This window comes from Heterocephalus glaber, unplaced genomic scaffold, assembly GCF_053883595.1.
Source record: "Heterocephalus glaber isolate CG9 unplaced genomic scaffold, H.glaber_assembly_v1.0 deba00001688, whole genome shotgun sequence".
Classification (NCBI taxonomy): Eukaryota; Metazoa; Chordata; class Mammalia; order Rodentia; family Bathyergidae; genus Heterocephalus; species Heterocephalus glaber.
This window is the reverse complement of record NW_028258413.1, coordinates 2,760,125-2,774,718: the sequence shown is the minus strand read 5'-3', so window position 1 is coordinate 2,774,718 and position 14,594 is coordinate 2,760,125. Positions and strand designations below refer to the sequence as shown.

The following is a 14,594-nucleotide window of genomic DNA, read 5'->3' as shown; positions in this document are numbered from 1 at the left end:
GAAAACTGAAACGAGGCTACAAAATTATTTCACCCAGGGAAACGTGAAGCCAGAGACCTAGGCAGTCACCTAGGTCACTCTGACCCAGGGCAGACTCCTTATCGCCGTGAGTGTTACAAAGAACCTCAGTAAAAGCCTTTTTCTTCTTATCCCCGTTCTTACCTGGGATGCATAAGTGATCAAGCAACAATCACCAATGACCTGTGCCTTTCTCACCAGCAGCCAGTTTCCCTTAACTTCCTTCTTTGTTCTTTATCTTAGAAGCTCAGACCCCTCAGACACACTTGGGGAGCATGACTCTGAGGCTTCGGGTTCCCTCCACTTGGTGATCCTCCTTATCTTATCTGGAGTAAGCTCCTGTTCCCATACTTGGTGTGTTTCAACTTGCCTTTCAGGTCAGCCATACTTTGTTAGCACCTGTGTTTTGCAAACATGACCAACAGTCCAGTGTGGTGAATTCTGAAGCCAAAGTGGGAAACAGAAGAGAATTCTAAGCCTCAGTGATTGTGACAAAGAATGAAAAATAGTAGGGAAGAATTCCAAATTATAAATGCAGGCATGGCTCCAGAAAAACTGAAAAAGCACTTAACTACAAATCATAGTGAAGGAGCAGATACTTTTGAATTGGAACGCAGAATAAATTAGTTTTGAGTCACCTTTAAGAAAAAGGTCCAGAGAGCAAGTTATCTAGTAGTAAAACTTTTTGACCAAAAAAGGAAAGAGCCCCATGGTTAGTGGAAGCCTCGCAGGTCTACCGTGTAGGACTGTAAAGAGTGGAATGCCAGAACATGATGCAATAGGGAAAAGTAGAAAGGCTCCACTGTTGGAGTGAGGTAAATTGATGTGACTGATGACACTGAATGCTCAACAGATCAGATCCCCCAATAACTTCCTACCGAGGGTGATGAGTCATAGACCTGGATAACGGCAGCGTTTGTAAGCCTCATAAACCATGATGAAATTCAAGAAAACTTTCCTGCTGTGAAACCTTGCCCCAAATAAGGAAAGGTAAAGACGTATTTAATGCTGTCTTTATATTGGCAGGAAAAGGTATGTCTCGGAGTATTGATCTGTCCTGGTAATGGCCCACCCATGACATTCCCTGATTGGTTTCATCCCTTGTGAAAAAGAAAATTCTAGTGTGTTTACAACACATTGCTTTCTTCCCAGAGAAGTGCTGGTGTCAGATGATTTTGGAGTTGAAATCAAGAATTCTGGATGACATTATAAAAATGGCTAACCTCGTCACACACAGGCCAGTTCACCCAAGAACGTTTTTAAATAAACTGTGTGACCATCTCCTGCTGCATGCATGAATCTTACAGCTTAGCAAGTATTTGTTCTGGGGAGCAGCCAGCTGTCGTGCCATATAAACATTCAGGTGCTTCATGAAGAAGGCTTGCAGAGCACAGACCTGGGGTCCCCTGCCTTAGGCCTCAGGGGACCTCAGCACACATACACAGCAAAGGGTCCCCAGGCCCAGTGAAGACTTTGGGTGGTTGCACTTTTGGTTGACATCTGGTTTTTTTTCAGTACCAGAAATTGATCCAGACCTTCACACTGAGCTCCCTCCCCTTTAAACTTAGACACAGGGTCCAGGTAAGTCACTAAATTGCCCAGGCTGGGTTCGAACTTGTGATCCTCCTGCCTTGGCCTCCCAGTGTGCTGGGACTGACATCTTGACTACAACTTTATGAGAAATCCTGAGCCAGAACTTCCCAGCTAAACACTCCTGAATTTCTGACCTATAGAAATCACACAAGACAATGTTTGCTGTTTCCAACCACCAACTGTTGGGATAATTTACTGCACAGGAAAAGAAACTTCACACAGATTTAAGTTCTTAACAGGATGTTGAGCAGAAAAGTGACTTGTAGGAGTGTTTCTCAGAAAACAGGCAGATTTTACTCAATGGTTTGAAGACGGAGACTGGCTGGTGAAGCTAGACTACTTACGGACATTTTTCATTATGTGAACAAGTTGAGAAAGCAACTTCAAGGCACTAAGAAAAACATTTGGAGGGCCGCGGATTTAGCTCAGTGGTTCCACCACCTGCCTTGCAAGTGGGAAGTCCCGAGTTCGATCCCCGGTACCAAAAGAAAAAAGAAAAAGAGAAAAACATTTGGACTCAGTGATAAGATTCTAGAGTTCAAATACAAACTGAGTCTTTGGAAAAATCATATGGCAAAAAGAAATCTCGTGATGTTTCCTCTGCTGCCTGCATTTGCAAGGAAGTCTCAAAATCTTACTGAAAACCACTTGAAGAGGTGCAGGAAAAAGTTGAACCAAATTTTCCTTCTTCGACACAATTTATAGGCCCAGATGAAGGCCCTGTCCTGGAACCTCCTCAGCCTGAGCGCCTGACTTTGAGGGAAGGAAGAGTTGGGTGAGTTTGTGTCTGTGAACACCTGGTAAAATGTACCGATTTGCCTTTCCATATGTTCTGAATTTCTGTGAAAGAAAAGTACCCTGCTACTCATCAGAAAGGAATAATCATTTTGCCCTGCCTTTCAACTTCTTTGAGCATTAACAGCAAGGCAGAAGCCATAGCAATTCAGTTGAAAATAAAATCTGTGTGTGCTAATTTCAGGCTCAAATCAGAATTGAGTGAATATACACAAAAGATAATTATCTCAATTAGTCCACTATAAATAGGTCAATGATTTTATGCATATCTAGGCCTATAAAAGGAAATCAACATTTATTACAAACAGCAGTATTTACTAGATTTAAAGGAAAAGTTGAAGTCCCTATTTGTATTGGAGTTGATATTCTTTAAGAGTTAGTATTTTTTTCTTTGTGAGTTAATGTTATTAGCCTACAAAAAGTAGACAAATAAATTGAACAAAAAAATTAAAAAATAAAACAAGAGCTAGGCATGGTGGTGCACGTCTGTAGTCTCAGCTACTTGGGAAGCTGAGGCAGGAGGATTTCAAGTTTGAGGCCAACCTGGGCAACTTAGCAAGACCTTGTCTGGAAACATAATTTTTTAAAAGGGCTGGGAACGTGGTTCAGTGATAGTGTTCTTACTTGGCATGTGCGAGGCCCTGGGTTCAATCCCCATGACTCGCCCCACCCCATACACCCAAAACCAGATGAACAGAAAAGCATAATTTTCGATTCCAAAATAGCACAAGTAGCACAACAATGTAAATGTACTGAATACCCTGACCTATAGCTTTAAAAATAATGAAGATGGCAAATTTGATGTTGACGGGAAGAGCATTGAGATGGGCTTAATGGTGACAAGGCTGAGGTGGGGGGATCACTTGAGCCCACAAGTTCAAGACCTGCTTGGGCAACACAGTGAGATCCTGTCTTAAAACAAAACACTGACAATATTATTAGATCATTATATTCAAAATTTGCTCATCGTGCTTGTGTGTGTGTGTAATTTCAATGCAGAGGCTCTGGTGACAGGACAATTATTATTTCCTGAGTAAAATGATTGAAAAGACTTGGACCGGTGGCTGGAGCTTCTCCAAGCAGAAGGAACTGTTTTCCAAAGCAGAGAAAGAGAAGCAGGCAATGACGCTGGGCTGGTGGGGCAGGGGGTGGTGTACCACACAGGAGGGGGATAAAATTACACAGAATGCTTAACAGATGGAGAGATGTTACGCTAGACAGGACGCTAAGGGAAAGAGGAGCTACCTGGGGTCCTGAGGATGGGGATGGTAGAAAATGACTTCAGGAAGCTCATTATGCCATCATTGCAGTACAGAAGGGAAAAGGACGTTAGGTCAGAAAGTGTTTGGTCTGAAATAATAACAAAAATGCCCAGAATGCAAGATTTTGTAGTTTACTGTTATTTCTGGACAATTGAATTCTTGTAGATTATACAGTGTGATAGTGTAGGAATAAGACAAGGAACTGTGGCAGGGACAAAAGGTCTGTAATTGGTTGGAGAGTGTACACAGTTACTTTAGAAGAAGTAGAAATTGCTAACTTTGGCTGGGGTAGGGATGGTGATAAAAATGATAAGAAAGGAGGAAAGTGCTCAAAAGTTTGAGTTCAAAGATTAGAAATTAAAGTGTGATGCTACCATGAGGACAAATGGAGAGTTGGAAAGATGAACAATTCGGAAAGAGGAAGGGTCCTAGAGAGGGTGGCAAAAAGGACTGAGGATTGTGAGGATCCAGAGTTCGAGTTTGCCTTTCTAACTAGCTGGGGAACTGACTTCCCTTTTCTAAATGTCAGTTCTTTACTTGTAAAATACAGCAGTCAGGTAACAGGTGATTAAAAATATTTTTATTAGTACATATTTGCCATACATAAGGATCGCATTCATCATAGGGAATCTGTACCTATACATAATATGTCTTAATTCTTTTTTCCCATTTCCCACTCCTCCCTTCAATCCTTCTTCCCCTCCTCAGGTAACAGGTGATCTTGAAGGTCTCATACAGGTTCAATAGTTTTATCAGACTGAGTTGGAACTAAGAGTGGGGCACTAAGTCAAGACCGAAACAATTAACTTAATGTTACTGTAAATGACAATCCAAAGCAGAGGGGCGATTATGGAAAATTCTATCCCTGAAAGATGTACAGAATTTAAGGTAGATTTACCAAATTCGAATTAAAATGTATTTACCAAATTCCTATTATATAGAGCTGTTAGGTACTCCTGGGGAAACCTCACATTTTAGTGTAGACGACATATATGAATTCCTAGTATTGTCCTAGTAAAGTTTACAGAAGTCTTTCGAAATTCCATTTACGAGGACTTTCTGAAAGAAGCTGCCAATATCTATCTTCTTTCAGAGGCGGTAGACTGGGTCATATTTCAAGGTAGCGTCTCAGAGCCTTCGGGTATGAAAGAGGTGAACGAAATGTAATAAATGAAGGTCACTGCCCTTATTAGAGTTTTGGTGGCTGTGGGACAAGCTGATGTCAGATATCCAAGGATTAAGAAGGGGGAGGAGCGTCCAGCATAGACTGATACACTGCTGCGGGTGCTCAGAACGCACCTGAAGGAATAAACTATCCGGCACAAGATTAACATGGCTTGGCTTTCTATCAGATAACACCATTTCTTTAAACACACACATAAATGCATTGGTTTTTTTCCACCTTAACTATCGGGACCACAAGACAGACAGGTACAATTTGGACCGCAAGGCGCGTTGCTGAAAAGATCGGTGGAAAAAACAAGGAGCTGGACAGAGTGCGGACACTGCCCTCGGCCGGCCGCGACAGGCTCTCTCTGGCTAGGCCTCACGGAGGCGGCCTCACTCTGTGGGCGCAGAACTCTTGAGCGAGGGCGGGCACCATTTCGCAGCCTGGGAAGCGAGAAAGCCCCGCCAAGTGGGCACCTAGCACAAGAGCCACCGCAAGGCAACCAACAGCACGCCCCACTCCAGGGAGAGGAGCCGGGTCTCAGACGCCTGCGGTCTCCAGGGGCAACACCGCACAACGCTTCCGTAAACGTCATGTGCAAGGGACGTCGTTACGTCACTTCAGCGCGCCTTCCTGGCGAGGTTGCGCTCATTGTTGTAAACTAGTGAAGTTAGATATTTTTAGGGTTTTTTTCCGGTGCTGACGGCTGCTTAGAAAGGGGCTCCTGTCGCTGCATCCGCCAGTGACTGGTTCTTTGGCAAACCAGTTATTCGAGTTTGTAATCATTAAAACAAAAAAGAACCTTCTGTCCCTGTACGGTGGCCGGCGAGGTTAGTGCGGCGGAAGTGCCCGAGAGGGTGCGCGCGGAGCGGCGGCGGCGCACGTGGCGCCGGTGAGTGGTCACTGAAGCGGAGGACCCGAGGATGCCGAGCGCGGGGCTGGGCTGCGGGAAGCGGGGAAAAGGGACGGAGGAGGGGATGCTGTGCGAAGGCCCGGCCGCCCGCCGCGGGCAGCGAGGCGGGGGGCAGCGCGCTTCCCCGCGGGTGCGGCCCCGCCAGTGGGCGAGGCGGCGAGGGAGCTCCCATCACCGACCCCTTTCAGGGTGCTGAGCCAGGCCCAGGGATGTCGTTTCGAGGCGGAGGTCGTGGAGGCTTTAATCGGGGCGGCGGCTTCAACCGTGGCGGCAGCGGCAGCAGCAACCACTTCCGAGGCGGCGGCGGCTTCCGAGGCGGCGGCAGAGGCGGGTTTGGACGAGGAGGAGGCCGCGGAGGCTTCAACAGGGGCCAGGACCAAGGACCTCCGGAGCACGTAGTCTGTATGTCGCCTTCGGAGCTCTGCCTCCGCAGAGAGACGGGCTGGGGTTCTCAGCAGTTAGGTGCTGCAGGGGCCGTGCAGGCTGTCTGCAGCGGGCTCCACACTGACCTGCGGTCGTACCGTAGCCTAAAGGAGATCAAGAAAGCTGGAGGATACTGAAAATGCATAATGGAGGTGGAACTTGAGGTTGAGCTGAAAGGATGAGATTAAATAGGCAACATTGGGTGCTTACCCCATTTGACAGGTGAGAAAACCGAGATTCAGAGTTAAGGTTCTTTGTCAGGGTCATAAAGGAAAAATGTCTAAGAATAGGTGATCAGTACGCAGGAGGGTCGAAGGGAGGCATTAGCTCAAGTCAGAGGCCCCAGACCAAAAGCCGTTCTAGCAATTTATGCAAGAGACAGCGAGGGCTTGACTTAGCCTGGGGTCGTGAGAAGAAGCGGAAGGCTTAGGTAGGAGAGATTGCAGAGGAAACAAAATAGCATTTATCTGATACTGGGAATAAAGTGCTCTGGGTTTTGAACTTGAGTGCAGATGGAGAGTGAGTTTTGCAGGCATGCACTGAATAGTTTAGTAAAAGTTATTTTGGGATTCTGGACTTCCCTGAAAAAGATTAAGGAATCATTTGTAAGGAGGCAGTAGTAGGGACAAGTTCTAAGGAATGAGCGGGGGAACGTCAAGTACAAAGAGTGATTCACGTTAGGGCCTGGAGAAAAGGAAAAATCAAAGAGAATGAAATGTGCTGTGTAGTGAAATTGTAATCGTCATAATAGGGTAACTCACAGGTTGAATGGTCTCAGCCTCCTACCTGGTACTCCCTCCCCTTAGTCCCATGTTAGGTGGATATTACTTACACGTTTTATATGCATAAATGCAGATTCGGTTCCTGTATTATTCAGGAAAGGAAAGCAGGGGAGGGTGAGTACCTTCATGGCTAGAGTGTTGTTAGGTCACCTGATAGCTCAGGAAGCCCACACTGCTGGTAGCTATACTTTTCTACCTCAGAGAACAGACACAGTGAAACCCAAGGTAGCTAAGAAAAAAGCTTCCAGAGAGGTTGGTTAATATTACCTGAAGTAGTCGCATGTTTTAATCTTTTCTTGTCTTATTTCAGTATTAGGAGAGTTCATGCATCCCTGTGAAGATGACATAGTTTGTAAATGCACCACAGATGAAAATAAGGTGCCTTATTTCAACGCTCCAGTTTACTTAGAAAACAAAGAGCAAATTGGAAAAGTGGATGAAATATTTGGACAACTTAGAGACTTTGTATCCTTTATAATTGGATGACCTAGTAAATTCATTGAGAATTTACTGTCCCCCCACCATGCCAATTAAGTATAAATTAAACTTCTTGCCTCATTAAAGAAGATAACACTGCTACAGAGTGGATCATAAGGAGCATTACGAGGGGAGAATGTATTCCCCATCTCATTGAAATAATAAGCCCCAGAAAGATGCCTTTCTTTTGGGAAAGACCTAGAAATCATGGTCGTTTGCATAAGCGCCACAGGGTTGAGTTGGTTGCATTAGGTATGACTGTGCCGCTGGGTTGGTATGGAAGATTTGGAAAGGTTTTGGTTTTTTTGGTACCTGAGATTGAACTCAGGATGTTGTGCTTGCCAGGCAGGCGCAGCACCACTGAGCTAAATCCCCAGCTCTGTAATCTGTTTTGTTTTTTTGGAGAACACATTTCTTCCTGGGGACTTGTGTGTTACCTTTCCTATATATGCCTGTATATTCCAAGCTTGTTTCAGAAATTATATATGGATTCAGGAGGCTTAATTTCTTTCATCCTAATTTCGTTTTTGTTCCTTAACAAAATCGATAGTATTTTTCAGTTAAATTGTCAGAAAACATGAAGGCATCTTCCTTTAAAAAACTACAGAAGGTGAGTCAAGCTTGATTCTTAAGGTCTTGAGTGTCATAAGGGAATGGCGTACCTTAGGGCAGTCCTATGTGGGGTACTTGAGCCCCCTGTATTTCATTAGTAAAGCCTCCCTGTCACCCAGTACTGGAGTTGACCCCAGCTTCTTCACACTGAGCTACATCCCCATCCCTTTTTGTTTTTTATTTTGTTTTTGGTACCAGGGATCGAACTCGGGACCTTGCGCTTTCGAGGCAGGTGGCGGAACCACTGAGCTAAATCCCCAGCCCCTTGTTTTTTATTTTGAGAGACAGAGTCTCGCTAAGTTGCCCAGGCTGGCCTCAAACTTATGATCCTCCTGCCTTAGCCTCCCTCATAGCTGGGATTACAACTGTGCACCATCATGCCTGGCACTAGTGAAGTTCTTAAAGTGAGATTTTTGTATTATAAACATTGAGCTTATTTAAAATTCTTATTGAAAACTTGCATTAGCAAGTACGCAAAAACATTACATTATAAAACGTTCTGTGAGAGAAGGTGGTACTAAAGGATTTCATGAGTATTTCATCGTGATACGTGCGGTGGAGGGGACATGGGTCGCTGTGAGAGCCTTGATGGTGGGCCCAGATTTAATATGTAGGCTTCCCTGAGGCAGCGTCCTTGAGGCCAAGACCTAGAGTTGACCAGGATGGCTCTGCTGGAAGGTTTTGGGAAGACGCCTTTTTAGGTTCCATTCCTGTAAAGTTGACCCTGTTGCTCTTAAGCAGGCCCCAGGATTCAGTTTCAAAAAGGAAAAACCTTAATTTAAAAAAAGCCACTTGGGAACTTTGGGGCTCGCCAAAGAGAGAAAGAGGTGCGTTCATTCCGAGCAGAGAAAGCAACATGTGCAGTGCTGGGGACAGCAAGTGCCTTAGGGCTCCGCGGAAGGAAGAGGTGCAGCTTGGCATAGGACATGTGGGCAGGCAGCGGGGAGAGCTGTGAGCGAAGGCCTGTGAGTAGGCAGGAGCCTGGTTACCTCATGCTTGCTTTCGGGCATGCGAAAGTGCCTGAGCTGCAGCTTTAACTTTGCTTTGAAGGGTAGGATAATGTAGTTCTGTTTATGCTTTAAAGGGCACTGTGGGAAAAGAGGAGCACATTGGACAGGGGTCAGTACTGCGTGGAGGGCTGGGAGAGCTGCTTGCATCATCTGAGAAGAGGTGGTATTTGGGCTTAAGGCAGAGGCCATGGAGATGAAGTGTGAATGGGTTTCTGAGCCACATAGGAATCAGAACCAGTGGGACTTGGTAATTGATCCGCTACCGAGGTTGTAGAACTGAAAAATAATCGCCGTGTTTCTGGTGTCTGATTTCAGCCCCTTTGTGGGTGGTGGGATTGTTTTGTGTGATGCCCAGCACTGGAGAGAGTGGGGCTGGGGAGGTGCTGACGGGGCTTTGGAGGCGGAGTGTTTAAGGTACTTGAGTTCGGAGGCAGGATGTGGGCTGAGGTGACATCAGGAAGTGTCGGTGTGGGGAGAGAACACGAGGCAGACGGACTGGGCCAGAGGAAAGGGCACCTAAGACAGCACCAGGGCCCCTCCCACCTTCACTTTTAGTCTCGGTGTTCACTCCCAGTGTGGATGGCTCCTGTGGCTGCCCAGCTGGACAGTGGAGTTGGAGACAGTATGTTTGAGATGACAGGCTGCAAGGGGACGAGGAGGACTGAGGTGTCGTATGGAAAGGAAGATAGACGCCCAGGTTTGTGTGTTGTGTAGAACTGAGAAACTTTGGCGTATCGCCTTACATGTCATTATCTGCAGGATGTCCTCTTTAACCCTCGGAATAAGATGGTTTCTCTATATCACCTGTTACTTAGTATGTTTAGGAAATATGACTTTGAGCCTTTATTACAGTCTTGAAGTACCTGGTAGGCTAATACTTTCTTTTGAATTTTAATACTACATTTTTGGTTGTTTGTTTTTCATACCTGGATCAAACTCAGGACCTTGTGCTTGTGAGGCAGGCGGTGGAACCACTGAGCTAAATCCCCAGCCTAATGCTACATTTTTGGAAGTTGCATTTTTCTTATGGGTGTTGAGTGAAACTAACATTTTTAGGAGGCATCTGTTTCTAAAGAAAAATGGGATTGAACAGTGCTTCATGTACATTGCATTTTTATCCTTTTATAGCCATGTGTGAGGTGGATACTTTAAATATTATCTACATTTTACAGATAAAAAATAACAACGTCTAAACAAGGAAGCCTTTGCTCAGAGATGCAGGGAGACGTGGTAGGGTGGGATCCGAGCCCCAGGGTCTTGGTGACACTGTGTTGCCCCTGTGCCATCACTGACTGCTTCTGTGAACTCCAGTTTTACATAGATCCTTACAAGCTGCTCCCACTGCAGAGGTTTTTACCTCGGCCGCCAGGTGAGAAAGGACCTCCACGAGGTGGTGGCCGGGGAGGCCGAGGAGCGGGCCGAGGCGGAGGCGGCCGAGGTGGCGGGAGAGGAGGTGAGTTACCGGGGAGACTCAGCGAGATTGCAGAGCCACCGCTGATTCATGGCGTGCAGCTTGCTTTTGTGTGTAGAGAAACTTTATATTTGTATATATATTTTTAGTAAAGCTGCTTTCAGCTTTACTATGCACTATGGTGCACTGCCTATAGTAATCACACTTTATTCCACTAATATGAAAAGGGTCTAGCAAAGTATATTTTTGAGGGATTTCAGCTCTTGAGTTATATTGGGGAGTTTTTAAAAGTATAGTGATTCATCACCTAATGACAGATCTTTCTGAGCAATGCCTCATCAGTCGATTGCATTGTTGTGTGATTGTCCTAGAGTGTGCTTACATGAAGTAGAAAGAGTACACTAAAATAACAGAATTTTTACAGAATTAAGAATTAAGTACAGAAACTGGTAACTAGTTGATTATACCATTATCGAGGGCCATGAGCTGTGCAGAATTGTATGTTACACTTTTATTGCTGGCGTTGCAGCAGGCATGTCCACGCCAGCTCAAGAGAGATGCGGTGCTCTGCAGTGTTGATAGGAGATGAAGGTCCCAGTGTTACACTTCTGTGAGGTCGCCTGCTCGCCCGCCATCTTTACGGGTCCCGCATTGGCCAGAGCATTATGCACTACATGACTATCTGAAGATTATCCCGGCTGAATTGCAGTTTCTTCATTAGCTGTCATTGAGTATGGATTGTATGCTAAGAGCTGGCCTTATAGTCTCTTACTATCCTTTTTTTTCAATTCCAGCAAGAATTCGAGTTAGGTGAGATCCTTATTTTAGGTGTAAGGAATCGCAGTTGCACAGAAGTTAATTCACCATAATCAGACACAATCAGACAGTCCTGGGTGGCCCAGAATGAAAACCCATGAGTCTGATGTGTGCCGGGAACAGTTAGCAATACGAGTGCTTCTCAGCTTATGATGGGGTTGACGACCCAGAAACCGACCAAAACTGAAAGTACTGTCCGTCAGAAATGTGCCCCTGAGCTACCAACGACCCGGCTGGGCAGCATACTGTGGTATGCTATAGGGACCCGTAAAAAAATCAAGGCCCATCAGCTCACGAGCTCAGCTGTGTTCATGTGCGGCTCAGGAAGACTTACGGAAGCCACTCACATGTGCCGCCTTGTTCTTGGGATCAAAAGCCTCGGTCCCATCAAAATGAACCTTGGTTCAATTAAAAGTGTTTACCTTCAGAAAAGCCAAGGTAATCAATCAGACATCCAAGAACAGGACTGCATCGCTTTCTCATTCATCAAAAGGGAATACTTTTTTAAAGGCGGTAACCTGGAGTTTTATCCTCCTGCCCAATTGGAAACTGCTACAGTTTCTTCCTTTTTATCTTTTAAAATCTCTGTAAGATAATATAAATGAACCTATATTCTTTACAGGAATAGCATTGTCTTTATAGGCTTATCAGGGTGTGAGAGGCTGCAGTTACTTAGTCAGTATTTCCTTTTTAGGTGGATTTAGAGGTGGAAGAGGAGGTGGAGGCTTCAGAGGAGGAAGAGGAGGTGGTGGATTCCGAGGTTTGAGAAAAATGTCTTTAAATGACTGCATGTTCGTGAGAAGTGTTTGTCTGCCAGTTCTCTTTTATGTTCATTTCTCCCTGCCAGCAAGTATATAGAACACTGTGCTTTGCTTTAGCCTAATTTATAGCTTTAATTTACATGACTCTTGCTTTTCCCTTTTGATTTTTTCACCTTTTAACTTTTGCTGTATTACTAACTTGAAAAATAAAAATGCTGCATATGAATAACAGTTAAATTTGCAAGGTCAGTTTACTGAATCTTACGGAGCTAATGCTGATCTTAAACCCAGTTTGGGTAATAGTGATCTTGTAGATCCCTTTTCTCTTCTTTCTAACCATTAATTTTCTCTCGATCAGGGAGAGGACATTAGATGCGACAGACCTCTCCAGCTGACTTCTGCTTTAACTGCGGGTCTGCTTCCGTGGTGTCCTGGAACTGCAGATCCCGAATTTGGTGCTGGCGACCCTGGGGCTGAAGCAGCAACATCATGCAAGCTCGATTACCGCAGAAAAGTCACTTTTGCTCTGAAAGAGCATGAACAAGGCTGATGCTCCATACCGTGCCTGGCACCCTGTGGGTGCTTAATACTTGGCAGGAGCTGTCACTGGAATCATGTTTCAATTTTTAAAATAAAATGTTTTATTCCTTTAAGTTATTCAGAGTGTACTTATTAAGCCAAACCTATTTTTGAAATTGGGAGGAAAAGCTAACACTTAAACCTAGTGAATTACAGACAGAAAAAAGGAGTTGTTTACATGTATTACTGCTATATTTCAAGAACAGGCTGGTGGAGGTGTAAAATTATTTATAAATTAACATCCCTTTCAAAATGTTTACCTTTTGTATGTGAGACCTTTAGTGCCCTTTTGTGTTTTAGTACATAGAGTAATGCAGTTTCTCTAATTGGAATTAATTGATATAAAATGATTAATGAATTATTAAAATTTGAGTAGTTCTATTCAAGGGTGAACTACGTATAGTTCAAGAAATTCCTGAAGAAATTTTTTCTCGTGCACCATACGTTATTGAAAGTTCAACTGATTTCTAATTTTTTAAAATAAAGATTTAAGGGATGATTCACCCTAAGCAAATTTTGATGGCCTAGTCCATGTTCAGATTCCTAGATAGGGTTGTCACAAATGAAATTGGGTTAGGTTATCATTGCTAGTGTAGTGTCAAAAAATAACCATGATGGTAAATGAGAATACTGTGATAAGGGACCATTTACCAACTTTTTTTTTGTTTGCTATTTCTCAGAATTTTCTGTTAAATTTCCTGGCATGAGTGATTAACTCTTCAGTGCTCATTTGTATAGCATATAATCTTGCATACGTTGCTATTTTAAGTTTTAACCTTTCACATTAGTGGAATTGCAAGATTAACAACTATAGGCCATAAATGTATATGATGAATAAATGTGTTGGAAATTACTTTCTCATGGGAAGCGATGGTTGTGCTTTTACAGCTTAAGAAAGATATCTCTTTGATTAAGAATCCTTGGGGTGCAATTTTCAGTATTAGGGCCAAGGTTTTTACTCTTGGTTTGTCAATGGTGCTAGCCCTAGACAGGGAATGACATTGTGCAAGTTATTAGTTTTATTTAGCATCAGACACATCTAAAATATATAGATAAGTAGACAAACCACTTGGAGACATCATCTTTACCCGAAGTGAAGCCCGTTGGCCATTTTCAAGTGTTTTATTATAATTCCAAATATTTTTCCCTTTGTTGTGTACTTCTAGGTTTGGGCATTTCATTTGGAATCAAGTTCACTATCTATGAACCTAAGTTGATGAGGTTAGTGTGGTAATGATCCTTGAGTTTCATTGTAAAAGTTTGACGGTCACATTTTTTACTTTCTGAGTTAATCCCTTCCTGATTACATACATGGTTAAAATATACTTGATGCTGTGGTGATGAACTAGTTTAATGGGATACATATGTATTTTCTGGCTTCTCTGCTCTTGGGAAGGGAGGGCTGATATGAGGCTGGCATAGGAAAGGTATGAAGTCTAAGAGTTGGGAGGTGTGTGATGTTTATAGCTATATTTCCTAGTACTGTGGCTCTTGTGTCACTGGTGAAGTACTTGAATCCACGGTTGTGTCTCTAAGCTTCATCTGTAGCACCTTTGGGATTCTTTTTATTTTTTTCAATTCTTGTAAGTAGAACTAATTATTTTTGGAAAGTTGAGAATGGTTGTTAAAACTAGGTATAATCTATTACAGAAAAGGGAGTATGAACCAAAGCAAATTTTTTTTTCCTTAAATTCATTAATTGGTGCATTTTAGGTATACAATATGTTTACATTTATCATTGGGTGTTTGTACCTGTACATGATGTATCTTGGTTCTTATTTTTTCCCCATTACCTGTGCGCCCTTCACCCCTCCACCCTTCCTTATTTACATAGATTTCATTTCCATTTTTTTTCTTTTCTCATAATTTTTCCTTTCCCATCTTTCCTTTCCCCTTCCCCTCTCACCACCCGTACACCTTTGGACCTTTTCCTGTTTCAAATTATGAATTATTTGTTTTAATCATTTTAATCCT

At 43.6% G+C, this 14,594-nt stretch overlaps 1 protein-coding gene across 1 annotated transcript; it reads left to right on the top strand.

The window, feature by feature from the left end:
* Positions 1 to 5,448: 5,448 nt before the first annotated feature.
* On the top strand, positions 5,449 to 12,694 carry Gar1 (GAR1 ribonucleoprotein). The gene is made up of 7 exons (XM_004866202.3): positions 5,449 to 5,728; positions 5,938 to 6,151; positions 7,265 to 7,419; positions 7,982 to 8,041; positions 10,365 to 10,506; positions 11,975 to 12,040; positions 12,400 to 12,694. Exons 2-7 carry the CDS (start codon positions 5,959 to 5,961, stop codon positions 12,411 to 12,413), a joined length of 630 nt encoding a protein of 209 aa, XP_004866259.1. The 5' UTR covers positions 5,449 to 5,728; positions 5,938 to 5,958; the 3' UTR covers positions 12,414 to 12,694.
* Positions 12,695 to 14,594: the final 1,900 nt, after the last annotated feature.

Bases quoted from the DNA above. Each gene is read 5' to 3' on its own strand.
- Gar1 (XM_004866202.3), top strand. From the start codon at position 5,959: ATGTCGTTTCGAGGCGGAGGTCGTGGAGGCTTTAATCGGGGCGGCGGC. The intron at 6,152-7,264 runs GTATGTCGCCTT...GTCTTATTTCAG, and splicing joins ACCTCCGGAGCACGTAGTCT to TATTAGGAGAGTTCATGCAT. The intron at 10,507-11,974 runs GTGAGTTACCGG...TTTCCTTTTTAG, and splicing joins CCGAGGTGGCGGGAGAGGAG to GTGGATTTAGAGGTGGAAGA.